Genomic DNA, 19,488 nt, shown 5'->3' with positions numbered 1-19,488 from the left:
CTTTGGCTATGGGGTGGAGGCTGTGCAAGGCTCTCTACCACATGACAGTACAGAGAAAAGGCAGAGCCCACCCCCCTCTATTGGAAGAGCTGGGACAAAGGTGGGGGGTGCCAAAGACCAGAGGGAGAAAGAAGTGGGAGGGTCTTCAATACACTTTCAGTATTTGGCATTTTTACAGGTATGGTATCCTGTGACTTTTTATTTTAAATACTCTAAGGACTTTTATAAGTTATGCTAGTCATCTCTTTGGGTTCTGCTGACGTCTTGGTAAAGCCCAGGCCTGTGTACTTTGGGTGCTCAGAGCAATGCGTGATACCCAGCTTGAGCAAGGCCATCATGGCTACCCAAGCTGGTGTGACTGTCTGTGCAGCAGGATGAGTGGGGCAGCAATGGGGCTGCTCTCAGGACATGTCTCCCTGCACTCTCTCTCCCCTCCCGTCCCCAGTCACCTCTCATCCCCTCCCACCCCAGCTGCTCCCAGGTGGACCTGGCTGTAGCCTTCACTCCTCAGGCTCCTTCATTCTGTCACAGAACTGTGTTGCTGTCTTTTGGAGTCCCCATGCATACAGGCCTACAGTGCTTAGTTGACTGACAACTGTCCTCCCATCTGAAGGAAACTTTCGTGAGAACAAGGACATGTCTGTGCCCAGGGCCTTACGTGGAGGTGCACATAGCTGGCTCTCAACAGATACTTGTGGGGCGAATGGATGAGTGACTTTAACGGATTGATGTCATGTCTGTCTTTCCGTGGGCTGGAAGCTGTTTATGGGAGGAACCCTGTTGGCCACATCTATTGCTCTAATCCCAGCGTTTCGGGTATGTAAGTTGCAGAGAGCTCTGCCTGCAGGATTGAATCAGCCTTGAAGAATGGGGAGAGAACAGGCAGGACTGCCCCATTCTAAAGCAAAGTGGGAAAGACAAAAAAGGCAGCCACAGCGACCCTGGATACCCCAGAGGGCAAGGTAACACTAAGGACTCGCGCTCTATGGGGAGCATCTTGTTTCAGCACGTGAGGGATCCAGGAAGCAGGTGTGGCGGTCATCTCACTGTTACAGAGAAGGCCCTGAGAAGCTAAATGACTAGTCAAGCTACACAGATGGAAAGCAATGACCCACAGCTAGTGGCTCTCCAAGGGCTGAGGATAACAGAGATGGGGAAGGGGCTGGGATATGGGTTGGCACCGGGGGTAGGGCCTGGAAAGCCTAGACTTTTTTGCAGGCAAACAGTGGTCTCTGGGAGCCAGGGGTCCCAGCCTCCAACCCCAGCGTGGCTGTTTCCTGCATTGCCAGTGGCTGTCCCTTTCCAGAGCCTCAGTCTTCCTCTGTGTAATGGGACTATACCAGAAACTACTTCACAGGTTGAAGCTAAGGAGTCAAAAGTCCAGCACAAAACTGGGATGACAGTATCAGAGGGAACATGCTTCAGAGTAATAAGAGTAAATAAGAGTAATAAGAGTAAATAAAGGGAGCCTGACACTCGAACCACAGGGCTGTTTCTGAAAACAGATTTAACACAGACTTAGGTCCAAACCCCCACGAGCTCTCCGGGCATCTGAGGCCAGCTGCTGGACTCTCCCAGAGGTTATCCCTCAGGGATTCTTGCTGAGCTGCTCCTGGGTGGACCTGAGGTATTGAGGGGCATGGCAGCCCCAAGAATCAGAACTTGTTCCCCCAAACCCAGGTCAGCTTGCGGTCCTGTCCACACAGGACATACAATTTGTTGGTTTTATTATTACAATAACAACATGGCTCTGTCACACTCAGGAAATATGGGCTCTACATAGTCTACATACCCTTTCTTTTCTACTTGGACAAGACCACATAGAAGTATCCAAGCCAAGTGCAGATGCAAGACACATTTGACAGAACCAGTTCAACTCATAGCTTATAATGATGCCATTTCTCCAGCTGTGCAAGAGCTTTATAAAACCTTGCCAGGGCTTCCCAGAACACTGGATCGCTTCATTCATATTTGGTGAGCTCCTCAATGCTGCAGCTCCCTTTTCCAGGCACTTGGCATAGGCCAAAAATTCCATGTTTGGGATAGGTCCTTTTTGGAAGTGAATATTAGGTAAAGACACCCAGATCTCTGCCTGCCTTGTGTCCACAACCATTTTAAGGGGGAAGAAAAATTAAAATCACAGGTACCCCCTCCCACCACCTGCCCAAGGCTCAGATCTTATTATGGTGCAGCCCACATATTTTGAAGTGTGATACTTTGTTTCAAAAACATTCAAACAGTCTCTTTGGCAAACTGTGAGAAATTGGTTGGAAGCTGCTGAGGTGCATTCCTCCTGTGGACCTTCATGCTAATGCTTCATCCTCTCTAATAATTTCTGATAGACAGGGGCTGAAAGAGAGAAGTTCAGAAGGTTAAAAAGATGCAGACTTCCCCATGTCCATCTGGGGCCCTAGAAGATCTTGAGGACCTGGGCCAGGCAGCCTCCTTCTGCCATGCTCTCCGGAACATAGCAGGTGCTTTTTCGGTTTGTGAAACCAACCCAAATAGTTTATTCGATATTTGATGTTCCAGGGTTTTCTACGTCAGTCTGCTTGGAACCACATCCCGACCATGGGCTCCTGCCAAGATCCTGTGTGGTATCCCTGAGTCCCCAAACCAAAGCTCACACCAGCCCTAAAAAGGCTATCACTCTTATGATCAACGGCTTACAGAGAAGGGAATTGGGTTGTCATGTCTGATCCTCACGGCCAGCCTGCCTTAATGCATCAGGGTGTTCTTATCTGAACACAGATGGTAGGACTGGACTGCTCGGGGTATGGCCCAGGCTGGGCTGTCAGGACTGCCAACCCAGATCAGACTTACCTAGTCGCACAGACCTCTGGGAAGCCTGGAAAATAAACACACATACACATGGTGTCATGTTTTCTCATGAAAATTATACTTGTACCTGCTTATGGAGTGGCTTCACCTGTTGCCATCCCCACTTAGAAAACACACTGGGGTGAAGAAGAAAAAAAGGAAACTGATAGGCCCCAGGGAAGCCCCTCTTGAGCAGGGCCAGAAGTGGACACTCCTGGGAGACCCCCAAGCCAGGCTTTCCCACCAAGACCAGAGCCTGGAACTGGGGAGGGGTGTTGGCTCCCAGGTACAGGAGTTCAGGTCCTAGAACCCTTCTTGAGGGCACTAAGGAGGCATCCCTATTCAAGACTGAAGTGCTGTGGTGGAGCTCCAGGCCTCTGGGTTCACCACTAGCCACAGCTCTTTTCTTGTGGTGCAAGCATTCTGTAAGGTGTCCCATGCTCCCTTGGTGTTCCCGTGTCATAGACAAGGCAGCCATGTTGGAGGCAGGGCTTTGTTGCTGAGTAGCTTTGGGGACTATACATGTTTCTTGCCCCCAACCCTTGCTCTCTTGCTCTGCTTCTGGCCTCCATGACATGAGGACAGAGTCCTTCCCATCATGTTCTCTCTCTCTGCTTCTGATTGCCATGACATGAGCTCTGCAGATGTGACCAGGCCTAACACGGACTGAAACCTCCAGAACTGTGAGCAAATAAATATTCCTCCTCTAAGCTGTGGTCATCAGGTATTTTGGGTCCTGGCAGTGAGAATGCTGAGTGAAACACATGGGCTCCGTCTGGCCAGCAGCAGGAAAGGAGCCTGTGCTCTGGGTGGAAGGGGGAGCAGGAAAGGAAATCTCAGTAAGTCAGAAGGGTTCTGATAGGGGTGGGACTGAGGCAGGGAGCAGCTCCACAGCCCTCATCCAGGATCCACACACTACCTGAGAGAGCCCCAGAATCACCCAGGATAGGCAAGCCCCATGGAAAAGGGAAAGGCAACTTGGAGGCCCAGACTCAGGGCTGGCCAGGCCACACCAGGCGAACTCAGGATGGGCTACTCTGCTTGGCCAGATGGATTCCAGAGCCATTCTCACTAACAGTGGCTTCCTGTTGACCTGAGGCTTAGTGGCCTCTGAGAAGGCCTGGATTTTGGCCCACAATGAAAGCAAGAGCTGCCTTGGTGCCTTTTACAAACTTTCATATTGGCTCAGCTGAATCTGTGTCAGTTGGAGTGGGGAGAAGTTTTGTAAGAGCCCTGGGAGAGCAACCAAGAAGGATGTGGCTGCAGAGCCCTTGCATGGACCCAAGCAGAGGTTCCAAAGCTGCTCGAGCTGGACACAGACACCTTACCCTGGAGAATGCAGATGCCTGCTTGAAGATTTCACGAGCAGAGTCTGCAAGCTCATCCCCTCGTTCCTGAGGTCTATTGGCTGGAGAAGAAAGAAAATGCAGTGTTGGTAAGAGAGAGAAGCCGTTAGCATGGCGTTCCTCCCAGCCATGGTGGAGAGGCACTGTTGGGCTTTTTGGCTGATCTTTCTAAATTAATTTTTCTGCTGTAACCTTTCATAACTCATGGTGAAGTTCAGCCCATGGGGAGAAAACTCAAAGAAAGGTGAATCCACAGAGGAGAGAGGCAGGACTGAAGTCCAACTGTCCTGGGAGAGGAGTGTTGGGAACCCCACACCCAGCATTCACATGCCAAAGAACAACTGGCCCTGTGTGAACAAGGCTAAAACGGTGGGTAATTCAGCAAGAAGAAATGTGTCCGAGGTATATTCAAAACCACAATCCCTGAGCTGGGCACAGTGGTGCATACCTGTAATCTTAGCACTCTGAAGGCCAGCTGTGGCAACTTAGAGAGACCCTATTTCAAAAATTTTTAAAAAAGGGCTGGAGTATAGCCAAGTAGCCAAGTCCTCCTGGATTAAATCCCCAGTACCACCACCACCACCACCACCACCACAACCCCCCTCCATAGTTCCCAATTCACTTGGCAGTGGGTCACAGGGAGGCCATCAAGAAGGCACTGTGTGAAGGTCATGATATCATGTTATTCTGATCTTTTCTTAGAACAGTTTCTCTGCAGAGTTGAAGGATGTGTCATGTTAGGGCGTCACCCACCTGGAGGCTGCAGAACGCTGGTGATGGCGTAGACCACCCCATTGGTGGCCATGATGTCAGCTTCAGCAACAGGTTCCTTGTTGACATTCACTACGTTGTTTTTCTAAGAGAAAAAGATGCAATGACTGCAAAACTAGAGGATATTTATCCATTCAGAAACATTTATTGCACATGCACCTGCGCCAGGCCCTGTGTCTGTACTGGGAAGCTCCAGTGAGTGAGACAGCTCATCCTCACAGCCCTCCAGTCCCTGGCATGGATACCGCACACGCACATCTCAACTTACAAAATGCTCTTCTGCATCACCCACTTGGTGCCCACAGCAGTGCATGCTAAGGAGGGAGGTCTTATTGTCTCACTTAACAGAAGTGGAGACTGAAACTCAAGAGAGGCAAAGTGCCTCCTTTAAGCTACATGGGTGGGTAGCTGGGAATAGAAGCCAGGCCTTTTGTTTGCCCTAAGATTTTTTTCACAGGAGTCCTGTCCAGGATAAATCTGCCTGAATTGCCCATGTGCCTGTGATAGACAGGACCCCAACTCCTGAAACTAAGTACTAAGAGATTCAGGACTGACCTGCAGACGTCAAACGGGTCTCTGCCATCCCTACCTCCCTACACCTTTCCTCATGCTCCTGAGACAAATGGTGAGAAGGGTGACAGAGCGCAGGAAAAAGGAGACACTAGAGTGGTGCCTGCACAGGGGCCAGTGCAGCCAGCGGGGAGCTGGGCTGGCTGGCTGTTCTCTCTTCCCAAGGCAGGGGTGCTCTGAGCACAGCTCCACAGTACAAATGTACTATCAGCATTCAGAGCAAGGGAATGCTTACAGAGGAGACATCGGTACTGACCAAGCCTCTGGGATGGTCCAGTACGTGGAGTAGCTCAGTGAGACCTCTGGATTAGGGGAGTGAGGTGGGGAGAGGATAGGGGACTGATCTCTGAAGCTACATATGTAATTACCCAACATCTCTCTAGAGAGCCTTTCCCAGATGTCAAATCAGATACTTTATTCCTCTGCAAATCTGGAAGTTCTTACTCATGTCTAACTATAATCTCATTTGATTTCCCCAATGACTTTCTTTTCTCTCTTTGGGCAGAATACACTCAGAGATTAATGGCTGTGTGTATTTGAGGTCACTGTAGAGAGGTGTGCCCTGGAACCCTGCAGCCAGGGAATGGCTGCCTTTGGGCTTGATGGCACTCACCGAGCTGACTTCCAGCTTATCTCCTTGAAGGGATTTCAGCCTCACCAAGGCCCCAATGCCTCCACTAACCAGGATTTCATCACCAATGTGGTATTTCAGGATGTTGGCAAGTTCCTTGGCATTTCCTGCAGGTTTGTGGGAAAAGGAGGCAGATTTAATTCTAAGGTTGATAACTGGTGAAATCAAGGGAACCTAGAGGAGATGATGCAAGTGGTTACTCCAGAGATGAATGTTCTGGTAATAAGCACTCGTGAGCACTGACATAATGATCAGCCCTATGATCCATTGTCTACCTATGGTTGGCAGACAGGAGGGGCCTGCAGGCAAAGGAGTGCTGGATGAAGCACTGGTTCTCTGTGATGCTGGGCTCCCGGACTGCCAAGAAGGAGTTAATCCATACTCCTTCATGAGTATGACTCATGTTTCCATGAGCTAAATATTTGCTTGAAAGCCAGAGACCTTTCCAGGACTGGCATCTGGGACGCTTCATCCTCAGTGTGGCTCTGGCCGGTCATAACACAGTAGTGAAATATTTATTCATTCTGCCCTCCAATGCATATTCTGTTTGAGAGGGCTGTTTCCTGAAGTGAGAACTTAAAAGAGTCACCAGCTGCAGTCTGGAGGCGCCACGGAGCCCGTGAGGTCAGGGCCCAGGGTATTCCCTCCGCAGCCTTCCTCTGATGCACGGCTCGGCATTCCTTCCAGCCCACATCAATTTCTCCACCAACTGCTCGTAATAGTGCTCAGGCCTTTCCCAAATTAAGTGTGAGAGGCTGTCCCTAAAGCTGCCAGCTGTTCTCTCATCTCTGAAGCTCACATTGCCAGCCAGTGGCTCATTTCCCCAGGCCTTATGGACAGCAATCCCCAGTCTCTTGAGGCTGAGAACAGAAGAAATTTTAAAGCTTTTTTCAAAATGTGGTACTAGGACTTGAACATAGGAGCATTCTACTTCTGAGCTATATCTCCAGCCCTTTTTAAATTTTACATTGAGACAGGGTCTCCCAAGGTTGTCCAGGCTGGCCTTAAACTTGTGATCCTCTTGCTTCAGTCTCCCCCGTAACTAACATTACAGGTGTGCACCATGGTGCCCAGCAAGTTCTAAAGCATTTGGTTATTAATAAACCCACAGTAGTGTCTTTCCAGCATCTGTAGTTAGAGCTGAGAAGAGTTCTCTTTACATAAAAATACTGCGTGAAGGTGCAGAACCAAGCCAGCTCCAGATGCCGGGCCTCCTCCTTTCCAGAAGGAGCTGGACCACCTTCCACCCACCAGGGCTGCCCCAGCTACCCTGCCCGCAGGCCTGGGGCCTGTGTTTGGGAAGCTTTCTCCACTCTCCCCCTCTATCCACACAATTGAAAATAGGGGTGGGGGGAAGTGGAGCAGGCTCAGGCCACCTGGGGACGGGCCCATTCTCGCAGGCCGAGAGAGGATGGAAAGTTTATGTTCAGTGTGAACTTCTCCCCTCTTCTCAGGAACACACGTCAGCTTTGCAGACACAAGCATTCATTTAGCAATAAAAAAATTAAACAGGACACAATCTTAGCTCAAAGCTGACTGCAACCTGAGCTTCTCTTCTCCCACAGGAAAGGAGGTGTAAATGGGCGTGCCTGGAGGAAGGTTGGCTAAGGCCCCTTCTGGTCTTCATCTTCTCCTCAGACCCCTTTCCATGATGGTGGAAGTTCCCTCTCACCGACATTCAACAGACCTGAAGGCCACAGCCCCAAGCTTTTCCTGTCCACCCAGCTATGGGCCCAAAACAGCATGCAACATCCCACTGGGGCCTCAGCACACTGCAGAGGGGACTCTTGCCACCCTATGTTTACAATAAGAAAACTCAGGCTCAGAGAGGTGAAGGAATTTGCCAGAGCTCACTTACCTGGTAAATCCCAGAGCCAGGACTTGAACCTGCTTCCAGATAATCCAGAGTCCAAGCTACTACACTGCCTTCTGCACATCCTTAACCAAATGTCACAGGGCCATGGCTAACCTCTTGGGAAAGCTTTTATCGTGGGATCATTTAATTCGTGTAACTGACTACATGATCACTCTTCTCACAGGTCCATAGCGGGAAACACGCCTGTGTGACTGGGCTGGTCCCTCTGCCCCCTCAGTTCCTGTCTACCTGTGTCTGTCTGGTTAAGGGCCCCAGGCTGCTATGAGTAGGATCCTCCTGGCTCCTTCACCCTCCTATAATCAGGAGCAGGAGGCCCAGCAGGCATCTGGACTGTGGGAGGAGAGGGGGCTGGGGACCTTAGCGGCCCTCTCCAACTGAGGCTGCCAGTGGCTGTGGCTCCTCTGTGCTCTCTGTCCTAGGTGCACGCTCTCCCAGTTCCTGCCCTCCCCCTAGCCCCGGCCTGGGGTAAAGGGCTAGCCTGGGATGGCATCAGCCTTTGCTGCTTCTCTTTGTGCCACCCATTCTACAAATGGCCACATCATTAAATCTCTTTGAGCTGACCATTTGTAACATGCCAGCTGTTTCCTGTTGGGCCCTGATGGATCCCAGGCCTCGTGAGGATGAGACTGGAGTGCCACAGATTTGAAGGCAGCCTCAGCAATTTAGTGAAACCCTGTTTCAAAACTAAAATAAAAAGGGTTGGGGGTGTAGTTTGTAGATAGAATGCTCCTGGGTTCAATCCCCAGTACAATAAATAAAAAGAAAATAAAGGAAAAGAGAAAAAGAAAAGAGGCAATATGCATTTAAGTTGGCCTTTACCCAAGAGTTTGTTCAGTTCTCCTGGAGGCATGGCTTGGAAAGCTTCGTTCGTGGGAGCGAAGACTGTGTAGACTCCTTCTCGGTTAAGTGTCTCTGTCAGTCCTGCAGACTGGATGGCAGCTACCAGCATGCTGTGGATACACACAAAGAAAATGCCACCCACCCGTGAGGGGAAGACTAGAGGGCACTGTTCTTAAATATTCACCACTGGGGTTGTGCGCCCAGGGTCACTGGAATCTTACTCATTTTCATGCCCTCCTTGTGCACAGAGGGAACTCTCCCAGTTTGCATCTTCTCTCCACTCAGCATAAATGCCACGCTTGGCTAAATGGGCAGATGTCAGGGCCCAGAGGAGGATGGAGGGAGAAGAAAGGGGAGAGATGGCTGATCCGAGACTGGCTGGGCCACTGGGCCCTGGTATGGGATTCTGGGGGGGGAAGAGAGATGTGGCCTCCCAGGTCTGTGGGCCGGTAGCTGAGGTCAGTGATATAAAAAACACCCAACATGATCTTCACCCAGCGGTGCTGGTTGGAAATGGAGAGATCACGGTGAGAAAACAAACTGACATGGGGATTCAGTTGCCAATGAGTGGACTCCGAACAGAGTGAGACACTCACCTCACTCTCAAGTCACGTGCTCTAGGCTCAGTGGGTGACGTTTCCCTTGCAGTTGAGTAATAAAAAATGTAGCCCTCACCACTTCCTGTGGATATGAGGATTACACTCCTGAACTAACCTTTCTTCTCAATTTAAGATTTTAAGCTGGGTGTAGTGGTGCATGCCTGTAATCCCAGTACTTGGGAGGCTGAGACAGGAGGATCACAGGTTTGAAGTCAGCTTCAGCAACTTAGTGAGGCTATCAGGCAAGACCCCGTTTCCAAATAAAAGATAAAATAGGGCTGGGGCCCAGAGGTAGGAGACACTTGGGTCCTATCTCCAGTAACACACACACACACACACACACACACACACACACACACAAGATTTCAAGATCACCCTCTTCCTTTTCCTACCCCAAACCTGGACAATCAAACCTCTGCACCCCTAGCAGTTGAACTGTGAGTTGAACCTCTGGGGAAGCTGAAATCTGAGGTGCAGCATCCTTCCCAGCATGACCGCTTGACAAGAGTCCCAGCCCGGTATGAGACAGTTACCTAAAGCGATTGTCTCCCTTCAAGATGTCCATGACGGTCCCCATTGGAGGGGTGAGCATCCGGTCCATGGTGAACAGGGTCCCATACCGGCCCCTCTTGTCGTGGGCAGCAATGCAGCTGTTTTCAATGCACAGGCTCTGCACAGGAGAAGGTAGAGAAAGGGAGGCTGCTTATCCACACAAATAGGGATTTCTATTTGTTCAAGCAGGACGGTGGGATATTCCCATGCAATATATACTGGGGAGGGTGATAAAGACTGTGACAAGATGTTGTATTTTCTCCAGGAAAGAAAGCAATACAAGTTTGTCTTCTTCAAAGAAAGAATGGCTATAAAGGCTCCAGTAAAGTTAAGCAGAAGCCCCATGATGAGAATGTCAGTTGTCATGAGGTCCATTGACGTGATCATATAAAAAGATCAAGGCCACTGACTTATTTGACAGATAACAGCCATCTTTACTCAAATGGTGATGGTTGGTCCCCAGCCAGGAGCAATATAGTTGTGGGGTTAGAAGAAGAGAAGAAGGAAACCTGTTGGGCCCAGGAGGGTTGTGCTTTTGTTCCCTTTACATGAGCTAAGGATTCCGAACATGTTTTTTATATTGGGGATTGAACCCAGGGGCATTCTACCTCCAAGCTACATCCCCAGCCATATGTATGTATGTGTGTGTATACACACACACACACACACACACACACACACACACACATATACTCTCGCTAGATTGATGAGAGTCTCACTACTTCCTGAGGCTCTCTTCAAACCTGCGACCCTCCTGTCTCAGCCTCCCAAGTATGGGGGTTACAGGCATGCACTACTACAGCTGGCAGGAATCAGACCTTTATCCTTCCTCCCTTGTGTTCATTCATGTGTTAGTCCAGGGGGCTTTAATGCCTCACAACTCCGGTCAGACAGGTATGTGGTTTATTCTTTAAGGCCCCCAGAAAAAAGAGATTTTGATCCTTCCTCAGGATCTCATTTAATATCATATATGCTTTCAGAAATGACTCCCTTGCTTATTATAAACCAGTTCTCATTAAAGCTCCTGCTTATTGAGAACGCTTTATTTGTTACACTTCCATTTCTTAGAGGTGAGTCAAAGAAAGAGCATGATTTAGGGTTTAGAACTCACATTCCGATAGACAAAAACTCTCAGTTTTTTGCCACCTAGTGTGTCCAGGGTCTGTCCATGGTACAAATACTTGGAGGCCACCTGGTCTTTAACTATGTGGTTTAGCAGCAAATTCTTCATTTGGGCATCAATGTGAGGGGCTCCATCTGCAAAAGAAGGTGTAGTTAGGTCCAAAGAGACAGACTCCTGGGATGGAGAGAGTGATGAGAGATAAATACAGAGAAAAGCCCATCCCTCTTTGAATTTGGAATTAGAGATTGAGAAATCAGACAAGGCTGCCAATATTCCTTAACATTTGGCATCTTCCAAAGAAAAAATGTACAAATAATTGAGTGTATTTGGAGTTTAGCCTGAAGAGGGAAGGGGAAGGCATGCGCACAACTTGTCGCCTTTCCTGGCTTCCCCATGGCTGCAGCTAAGCCGTATCCTCACGCTGACCTCCTGCCTATACATTGGCGCTGACCCTGCAGAAACAAAAGGCAAGGGGATGTTCTCTGTTCTCCCAGCAGATACAAAGTCTTGAGTTCTGAGGAACAGGTGCCCACATGTGTTCTCAGCTCTGCCAGATGAAACAAGAGAAACTCTGAAGTTTCTGCCGGAGCCTCGTCCGCTTTGGGTGGAGCTGGGTGGAGGTCTGACAGTCTATGGATGCTGGAAATTGGAAGTAGTATTCTGGAGGTGATGGGGTGGGTGACTGCCCCCAGGGACAGATTAGCAGGGGTGCTTTCCCATGTTACCTTTGAATACAGAATTCAGGGGGGCCAGGAGGGTCAACCGCTCATTTCCGGAGAGATGCGTGCTGAGGCCAGCTTGTCTGAAAAGGTCAGTGGCCGTGGAAACGTCAGACTCCACAGCCAACTCAAACAGTGTCTTGGCTGCAGGAAGGAAAAAGTGGGTTCAAAAGTTAACAGTGCTGTTTGCGCTTATCATCTGTCCACCCAGAGTATGACACGCATCATCAGGAATGTCATCGTGTGAGTCAACAACCTCGTAACCAGAGGGAAAGCGAGGTGAGCATCAGGTCCATAGAGGGCAGCCATCCCAGGTCCTGGGGTGACTTGTGCAGGGCCTGATGCTGGGGAGAAGGCCACACTGCCTGTGCAGTGGCCCACAACCACTCCTATGGAAAAAGTTTTCTATGAGAAAGATCCCTTCACTCATGGGCTGAACAAAATGCGACCACATCCATTCGCCTGGCTGGGCCAGTGACTCTAGGATGGCTTGGGTGCTATTTAGGAGCAATGCTCAGAGGTCAGCAAATGCCCTTCTGTGCCCAACCACAGGAGGTGGATCTTCTAAAAGGCATCTGGGACTGTGTCTCTCCCTCCCCTCAGTACTTTCAATGGGTCCCCAATGCCCCCAAGAGAATGTCCAGACTTCCATGCATAAAGCGCAAGACTTCACAATCTGGACAGAACTTGCCAGTTTCTGGTCGATATGAGCAGAGTCCAGACAAAAGAGGGGTCTAAATGATCCCTGAATCCCCTGCCACACCTGAGGCTGGGCGGACTGGGCAAGACCAAGGTCCCCAAGACCCAACTCACCCGAATCCGGGATGAGCAGCTCATCGATGTAGTGGATCACACCGTTGGTGGCCAGGATGTCTTTGTTGGAGATAATGGCCTTGCCATTGATGGTGAGCATGTCCCCGCTGCAGCCCACCTCCAGGGTGGTGCCCCCCAGAGTCTCCATGGACATCCCTGCAACAATGGCCTCAGCACACATGGCCGACTTCAGGATGTGGTTGTTCAGCAGGTCTGGGACACAGAGGAGCAGGACAGGTAAGGACCTTTAGGTGAGGCTGCGGCACCACAGGGCCCATTCCTCTCCCCCTCCCTGCCACCCTCTAAAATCGCTGTGGCTGTGCACTGAGATCGCCTGAGTTTGAACTCCAAAGCCACTAGCAGTGGCCACTGGGCAGGCCATTTAGCCCCCGGAGTCTCATCTTCTTCATCAGTCAAGTGGAGATGAAAATAGCACTTGCTTCCTAGGGTGACAAAATCTGGGATGTAAAGCACTGTCCACTGCCTGACAATAGAGTAAATGCTCAAAAATGTCAGCGTAAGCTTAGGACAGCTCAACTCCAGGGTGAAGTCCCTATTAGGACCAGAACTTTAGGGAGAAAAGATAAATCCAGGTGAGCCTACTATGGAAGTTTTTAATCTACTGACCTTTATAAAAATATAAAATGTGTCAAGAAAAGATGAAAATTGCAGAAAAGAATATCTCTGAATTATTTGTACATTTTATTTGTCTGATTTATGTTCATTTTATCTCAAAGTCTACTGGGTCTCAGGATCTTTGCAGAACACTGTTGGTGGAATTGTAAATTAGTACAATCACTATGGAGATGGGCATGGAGGTTTCTCAGAAGATTAAGAATGGAACCACCATAGACCCAGCTATACCACTGCTCAGTACTTACCCCCAAATCAAAGTCAGCATATTATAGAGATACATGCATGCCCATGTTTATGATGGCACAATTCACAATAGTTAAATTATGGAACCAGTTTAGGCATCTATCAGCTGATGAATGGATAAAGGCTATGTACTAAGCCAGGCATGGTGGTGCACGCCTGTAATCCCAGTACTTGGGAGGCTCAGACAGGAGGATGGCGGGTTTATGGACAACCTAAGCAATTGAGACTCTCAGCAATTTAGGGAAACCCTGTTTCAAAATAAGTAAATAAATAAATAAATAAGGGCCAAAGGTATAGCTTGGAGGTAGAATGCCTCTGGGTCCAACCTCCAGGACCCCCTGCCATACATACATATACCCACAAAGTGGGGTGTGGTGGCACATGCTTGCAGCTAAGATAGGAGGATAGCAGGTTCACAGCTAGTGTCAGGAACTTAGCAAGGCCCACTGCAATTTAGTGAGCCCCCGTTTCAAAATAAAATAGGGTTGGACATGTAGCTCAGAGGTAGAATGTCCCTGGTTCAACCCCTAGTATCACCAAAAAAATGAAAAAGAAAGAAAGAAAGAAAGAAAGAAAGAAAGAAAGAAAGAAAGAAAGAAAGAAAAACAGAAAGAAAGAAAGAAAGGAAGAAAGGAAGGAAAAAGAAAATGTGCTATTAATACATGACAGAGTTTCAGTCAGACATAAAGAAGAATAAAATCATGTCATCTTCAGGAAAACAGATGGAACTAGAAAGCATTATGTTAAGCAAAGTAAGCCAGACACAGAAAGTCAAAGGTCTTATCTCTCTCTCTCTCTCTCTCTCTCTCTCTCTCTCTCTCTCTCTCTCTCACACACACACACACACACACACACACACACACACAAACACACACAGTACTGGGGATGGACCCAGCGGCATTCTACCTCTGAGCTATACCCCCAGTCCTATTTCTTGTTCTTTAGTTTGAAACAAGGTCTAAGTTGCAAAGGGCCTCACTAAGTAGTGGAGGCTGTCCTCGAACCACGATCTTCCTGTCTCAACCTCCCAAAGGCTGGGATTACAAGCGGGCACCACCATGCCTGGCTTATATGTGAAATATAAACAGAAAAAAAGAAAAGAAGGAGGAGATCTCATGAAAACAACAGAGACTAGTAGAGGAAGGGGACTAGAGGAGGGAGGGGGCGAAGGGGAGGTACTGGTGAATGAAATTGACCAAATCATGTTATGCATATGTACAAATATATAACAAGAAACACCACTATTATGTATGATCATAATGAACCAATAAAATATTAAAAAAGAAGGTACCTTTGTCATCCCACTTGCCACACCCATAACTAATAAATATAATTATTTATTCACTTGTTCAAGTGTTACTTCATAGGCAAGCAGGGGCTGGGCTCCAAGGAGGGCTCCCATCATGCCTCTTGCTAGCATTCATGGCTTCTGCATGGAGCACCTACAAGGACCAGCCAGGGAGGACATGCACCTTCCCCACCCGCCCTATACGGAGGCCTTGGTCTTGCATTCTCACCACAGAGGCGAGTATCAATTTGTTCGAGTGTGGGAACCAAAACTGCACTGTCATAGACAGGAGGAAGCTCTGAGGCCCTGCAGAGGCATCAGCTGCTGCTGGAAACTGGTTTGCAAGCCACTGCCGACCCGATTCAAAATAAAAAACAGTATGACCCTATGGGAATGAGGTCTTGCTTCTCAGGGAAGGAAATTAAAGCCTCAGGGTGGAGTAGGGGTGGGCCACCAGGGCCACTCAGACAGCTAGCAGGGCCGGGGCTGGAAGATGGGCTTTGAATGGGCACCACAGCCTGAGGCTGATTCTTGCCTATCTGCAACCCACTAGTAACAACAGGAGACTGTGGACTTTTGACCCTCCTCCTTCACATCTGCAGCTACAGCAGTGGAATGGCCCTTGCTTTCAGAAAACAAGACAAACTAGCGGTCATTTGCTCTTCCACTTCACAGTGAGGAGTTCTGAAATCTATGGAGATAACAATGTGCTGTGGATCAGATCTGGGGAGCTGACTTGCATAATGTGACCTATTCATGCAAAGCTGACTTCCACCTTGGGTCCCTGGTAGCAGTATTGGGAGGTGGCACTCCTGGGAGGTCACTAGAGGGGTGCCCTCACACAATGCTGGGGCCTTCACACAATGCTGGGCCCTCTCTTTTCAGGTGAGTGGCCACAAAGCCATAGGCCCCAAACGATGGGCCAACCAATCATGAACTGAAACCTCTTGAACTGTGAGCCAAAATGTTCTGATCTGGATATAGAAGGTTCCCTGGAGAAGCTCATGTGTTGGTAATGCAAAAGTGTCCAGAGGGGAAAAGACTGAATAATGTGGGTTCTGATCTCATCAGTGGGGAGTCCATTGATGGATTAATAAGCTGAATGGATTTATTGGGTGTCAGCATAGGCAGGATGGTGTGGCTAGAGGAGGCATGTCACTGGGACTGTGGCCTTGGGGACCCTTTGTGTCCCCAGCCCGTACCCCTGCTCGCTCTCTGTCCCTGCAGCCTCCAAGATGTGAGGGCAGCGTCCTTCCATGCATTTTGCCTGCCACTGCCAGGTATGTTTCAGAGCCAGCCCTGTAGACTAAAACATCTGAAACTGTGAGCCCCAATAAATCTTTTTTCCTTGAAGTTTAGTTTCAGGTATTTAAATCATAGAAGCATGAATGCTACGTGAAATACAGAATAACCTTTTTCCCTATATGACTTGATTCTTTCAGGTATTTGTTACAGTAGTGGAAAGCTGACATATACAATGGGGGAACAGAGCTCTAAATGGGAAGCAACATACACTGAGCTGCAGCTAAGTCTCATCTCCAGGAGGCCCTGGGGACAAACGAGGGTGTGCAGTCTCCTTCTCCCGCATTCCCACAGCGTGCTGAATGTCTGTCACCACCCTCACCAGATCACATCAACAACCTGTTCTGAAGCCTCTGTCCACCAGGCTTTAATGTCCTTAATGGCAGCCTGTGCTCACCTTTGTGGTCCCCTCCTGACTCTCTCCTGCCAAAAGAGAAAGGGCATCTGGAGCCACCATAACCAGCGGCATATACAACAGGTCCCATCTGCACTTATGTGCCCTTCCCCACACCCTGCCTGCCAGGAGAGCATTTTAAATTTATAAGGTGCCTGAAATGCATTAGGGGTTTTATATAGTGTGTTTCAATGGTAAGTTAAATAGATTCAAAAGAAATGAAGTCATCCTTGGATTATATTTGGGAGAAATAGTGTAGCTGGGTGAACAGGGCACTTGGGGCCTACTCTGCTTTCCAGAGGACTTAGGGCTAATCAGACAGCTTAGTGCTCATGGCCCTTTAGAGGTCCTCAAGTTGAAAGGTGCTGTGTGGGGGAGGGTCCCCCACTTCCAACCAGTTTCCAGCCATGCTTGCTCCTTCCCTCCCCTCTAGCAGCGGTCAATGCCCCACCTAATGCAGCTCTTCAACAAGAGGACAGAACCAGCAATAAAGAGTGAAGAGCTGATTATTATTTTTGTTGTTATTTTGGTATCAGGGATAGAACCCAGGGGTGCTCTACTTCTGAGCTACACCCCCAGCCTTTTTTATTTTGACACAGGGTCTTACTTAGTTGCTGAGGGCCTCACTAATTTCCTAAGGCTGCCCTCAAACCCACAATCCTCCTGTCCTAGCCTCCTAAACCCTGTGCCTGGCTCTGACTGGTAGTTAACTGTAATTTTAGTTTACCCAGGAGGCCTCTGGGAAGACATAGAAAGACTTAAAGGGTTAGCATGATGGCTCCATTTCAAGGACACATGGCTTGCCCTCCCCGAAGCTGCCTGTCTTCCTGACGGCTTTGGCCACCAGAGCCTTCATCTCTCTCTGTGTCTGGCAGGTTCAGCCATCACTTCCAGCTCACCTACCTCCTTAGCCCTAGACAAAGGCCATGGGACTCTGCTCACCCCTAGTCAGGGAGGCCCTGCTCCGGCCTGCAGACCCAGGGCTGACGGGGACAATACAGCGTGGCTGTGGGGCATCCTGGGGCATCTCATGGCAGGCAGCGTGCCACGAGGGCTAGAGGAGTTTCTGGCCTAGTGTGGTTGCCCGACAAGGCGGCAGCAGGAGCTGAGGGTGCTCACCTCTCAGGGCCTCTGGGTCGCCCAGGATCCGGTTCAAGGTCTCAGCAGGAATCTTCTCGAAGGCCTCGTTGGTGGGGGCCAAGAGTGTGAACTGGCCGTCACCCTCCAGCAAGGTGTTGAGCCCTGATGCGGCCACAGCAGCCTGGGAAGAGGGAGAAGGAAGCGCCTCCTGAAGGCTCTGGATTCTGCCCAGCAGGGAAGCAAGCAGCCTGGCTAGCTCTCTGCTGTGGTTCAAGGCTTCTTGCAGAAGCCCCTGATGAAGACAGAAGCTGAACCAAAGCTGCTCTCTCAGCAAGGCCCCAGGGCCCGCCCGTCTGCACCCCGCCATGCTGGCCATCTGCCCGTACAGTACCTAACTTGCCTCTTTCTTCCCAGCTCTGGCCCTTGGCCCTGTCGCCCCTCAGCTCTTCCGTCTCTTTGCTTCCGACTTCTAGTCCTTCAAGACTTAACTAAAATGCCTTTTCTCTAGGAGGTCAGCTTGGCTTGGGCCCCAGATGAAATCGAGTCTCCTGGTATTGATGTTATGTGAGCTTCAGGAGTGTAAGGGCCTCACGGCCTGCTCTCTCTCCAGCCTGCGGGTTTGGCCCGACTTTGCCCAGTGCCGTCCCTCTGTGCCTACTCCCAGCTCTGGTCACGGCTGCCCCCCACAGGCCGGGCCTCGGCCTGGAGTTGTGTAGAGTGGCTCATTCTCAGTCCCTGGCCTGGCAGGCCACGCACACTCTCACACTGCCGTCCACCACTGACATGCACACATGCTGCTCACGGCTGCAGCTACCTTGCGTTGTCTGTCTCCCCAGAAAGAGTGCTGGCTCCACTGCAGACAGAAACTGCCTGCCTTGTTCAATCTGCACCCCAGCCCAGAGAACGATGCCAGGAAAGGACCAGATGCTTCATAAGTGTGTGAGAAGGAGGAAGGGAGATCAGGGACGTCAAAGGCGAAGAAGGAAGGAAGAAATATTTGCCAGCCTAAGAAGTAAGAGAAGGTTCAACAGAATTAACTACTGTGAATCAAAATACGTGCTGCCAACATTGTGGCCACATCACTGTCTTGCAGACCCCCGGCCTTAGGGTGACCTGGAAGAAAGGCAGAGGACAAGAGCTTAGAGAGCCACAGGACCCTCTGAACCAGCGAGGTGTCATCCCATGCAGAGGCCATCTATGCCAGCCTGCCCGGCATGTTTGCCTCTGTGTTGGAGATCTCCAGGGAGAGGCCGCCCTGCTCCTCACTTGTGTCCTCTGTGGTTAGGAAGTTCTCCTTGAACTGGGGCAAAAACCCTGACACAGCAGCCTGCTCCACTTCCTCCTGAGTGGCTGCTGCCAAAAGGAACACCAATCAAGCTGAGTGCCATGGTGAGCCAGGAACTAAGGAGGCTGAGGCAGGGGAACCTTAAGTTTGAGGTCAGCCTCAGCAGCTTAGTGAGACCCTGTCTCAAAATAAAAAAATGAAAAGGGCTGGGGATGAACACACCAAGACCTGTGTGCATGTTTGTATGACTTGAAACTCACTATGATGTACAATTACCATGCACCAACAAAAGTATGTATATGTATTTGACTTTGGATATAGCCCAGTGGTAGAGTGCCCTGAGTTTGTCCCTAGTACCATAAAAAAAAATAATAATAATACCACTTGCCCTTCAGGGTGTAAGACAGATGCCTCCTGGGCACAATGGAAGAATAGTGTTCTTATGGCCCCAGTACAGCAGGAAGCCAGCCCAGAAGGCAGACTCAGGACTCTTGTGTGCACATTGATGGCCTCTCTGCTTGATCTGTGCTCCAAGGAAAAGAGGGCACTGCTGGAGCAGGGAGTCCCATGGAGGGGACATGTAGTCCAGAAGCACCATGC

General features: G+C 49.7%; 1 protein-coding gene across 1 annotated transcript in view; it reads right to left on the bottom strand.

Moving 5' to 3' along the window:
- Positions 1–2,308: 2,308 nt before the first annotated feature.
- Positions 2,309–19,488, bottom strand: part of TGFBI (transforming growth factor beta induced) — a gene marked incomplete at both ends in the record, with an annotated part of 36,825 nt that continues 19,645 nt past the window's right edge. Inside the window, 11 exons of the mRNA XM_080698306.1 lie at positions 2,309–2,349; positions 2,824–2,848; positions 4,149–4,228; positions 4,920–5,022; positions 6,121–6,245; positions 8,834–8,964; positions 9,987–10,123; positions 11,117–11,262; positions 11,854–11,991; positions 12,661–12,873; positions 17,643–17,784. Of these exons, the coding sequence (XP_080554432.1) occupies positions 2,309–2,349; positions 2,824–2,848; positions 4,149–4,228; positions 4,920–5,022; positions 6,121–6,245; positions 8,834–8,964; positions 9,987–10,123; positions 11,117–11,262; positions 11,854–11,991; positions 12,661–12,873; positions 17,643–17,784 (1,281 nt within the window). The remainder of the gene's footprint in view (positions 2,350–2,823; positions 2,849–4,148; positions 4,229–4,919; positions 5,023–6,120; positions 6,246–8,833; positions 8,965–9,986; positions 10,124–11,116; positions 11,263–11,853; positions 11,992–12,660; positions 12,874–17,642; positions 17,785–19,488) is intronic.

Source organism: Muscardinus avellanarius (assembly GCF_963383645.1).
Source record: "Muscardinus avellanarius genome assembly, chromosome: 1".
NCBI classification, from domain to species: Eukaryota; Metazoa; Chordata; class Mammalia; order Rodentia; family Gliridae; genus Muscardinus; species Muscardinus avellanarius.
This window is presented reverse-complemented; position numbering and strand designations above follow the sequence as displayed.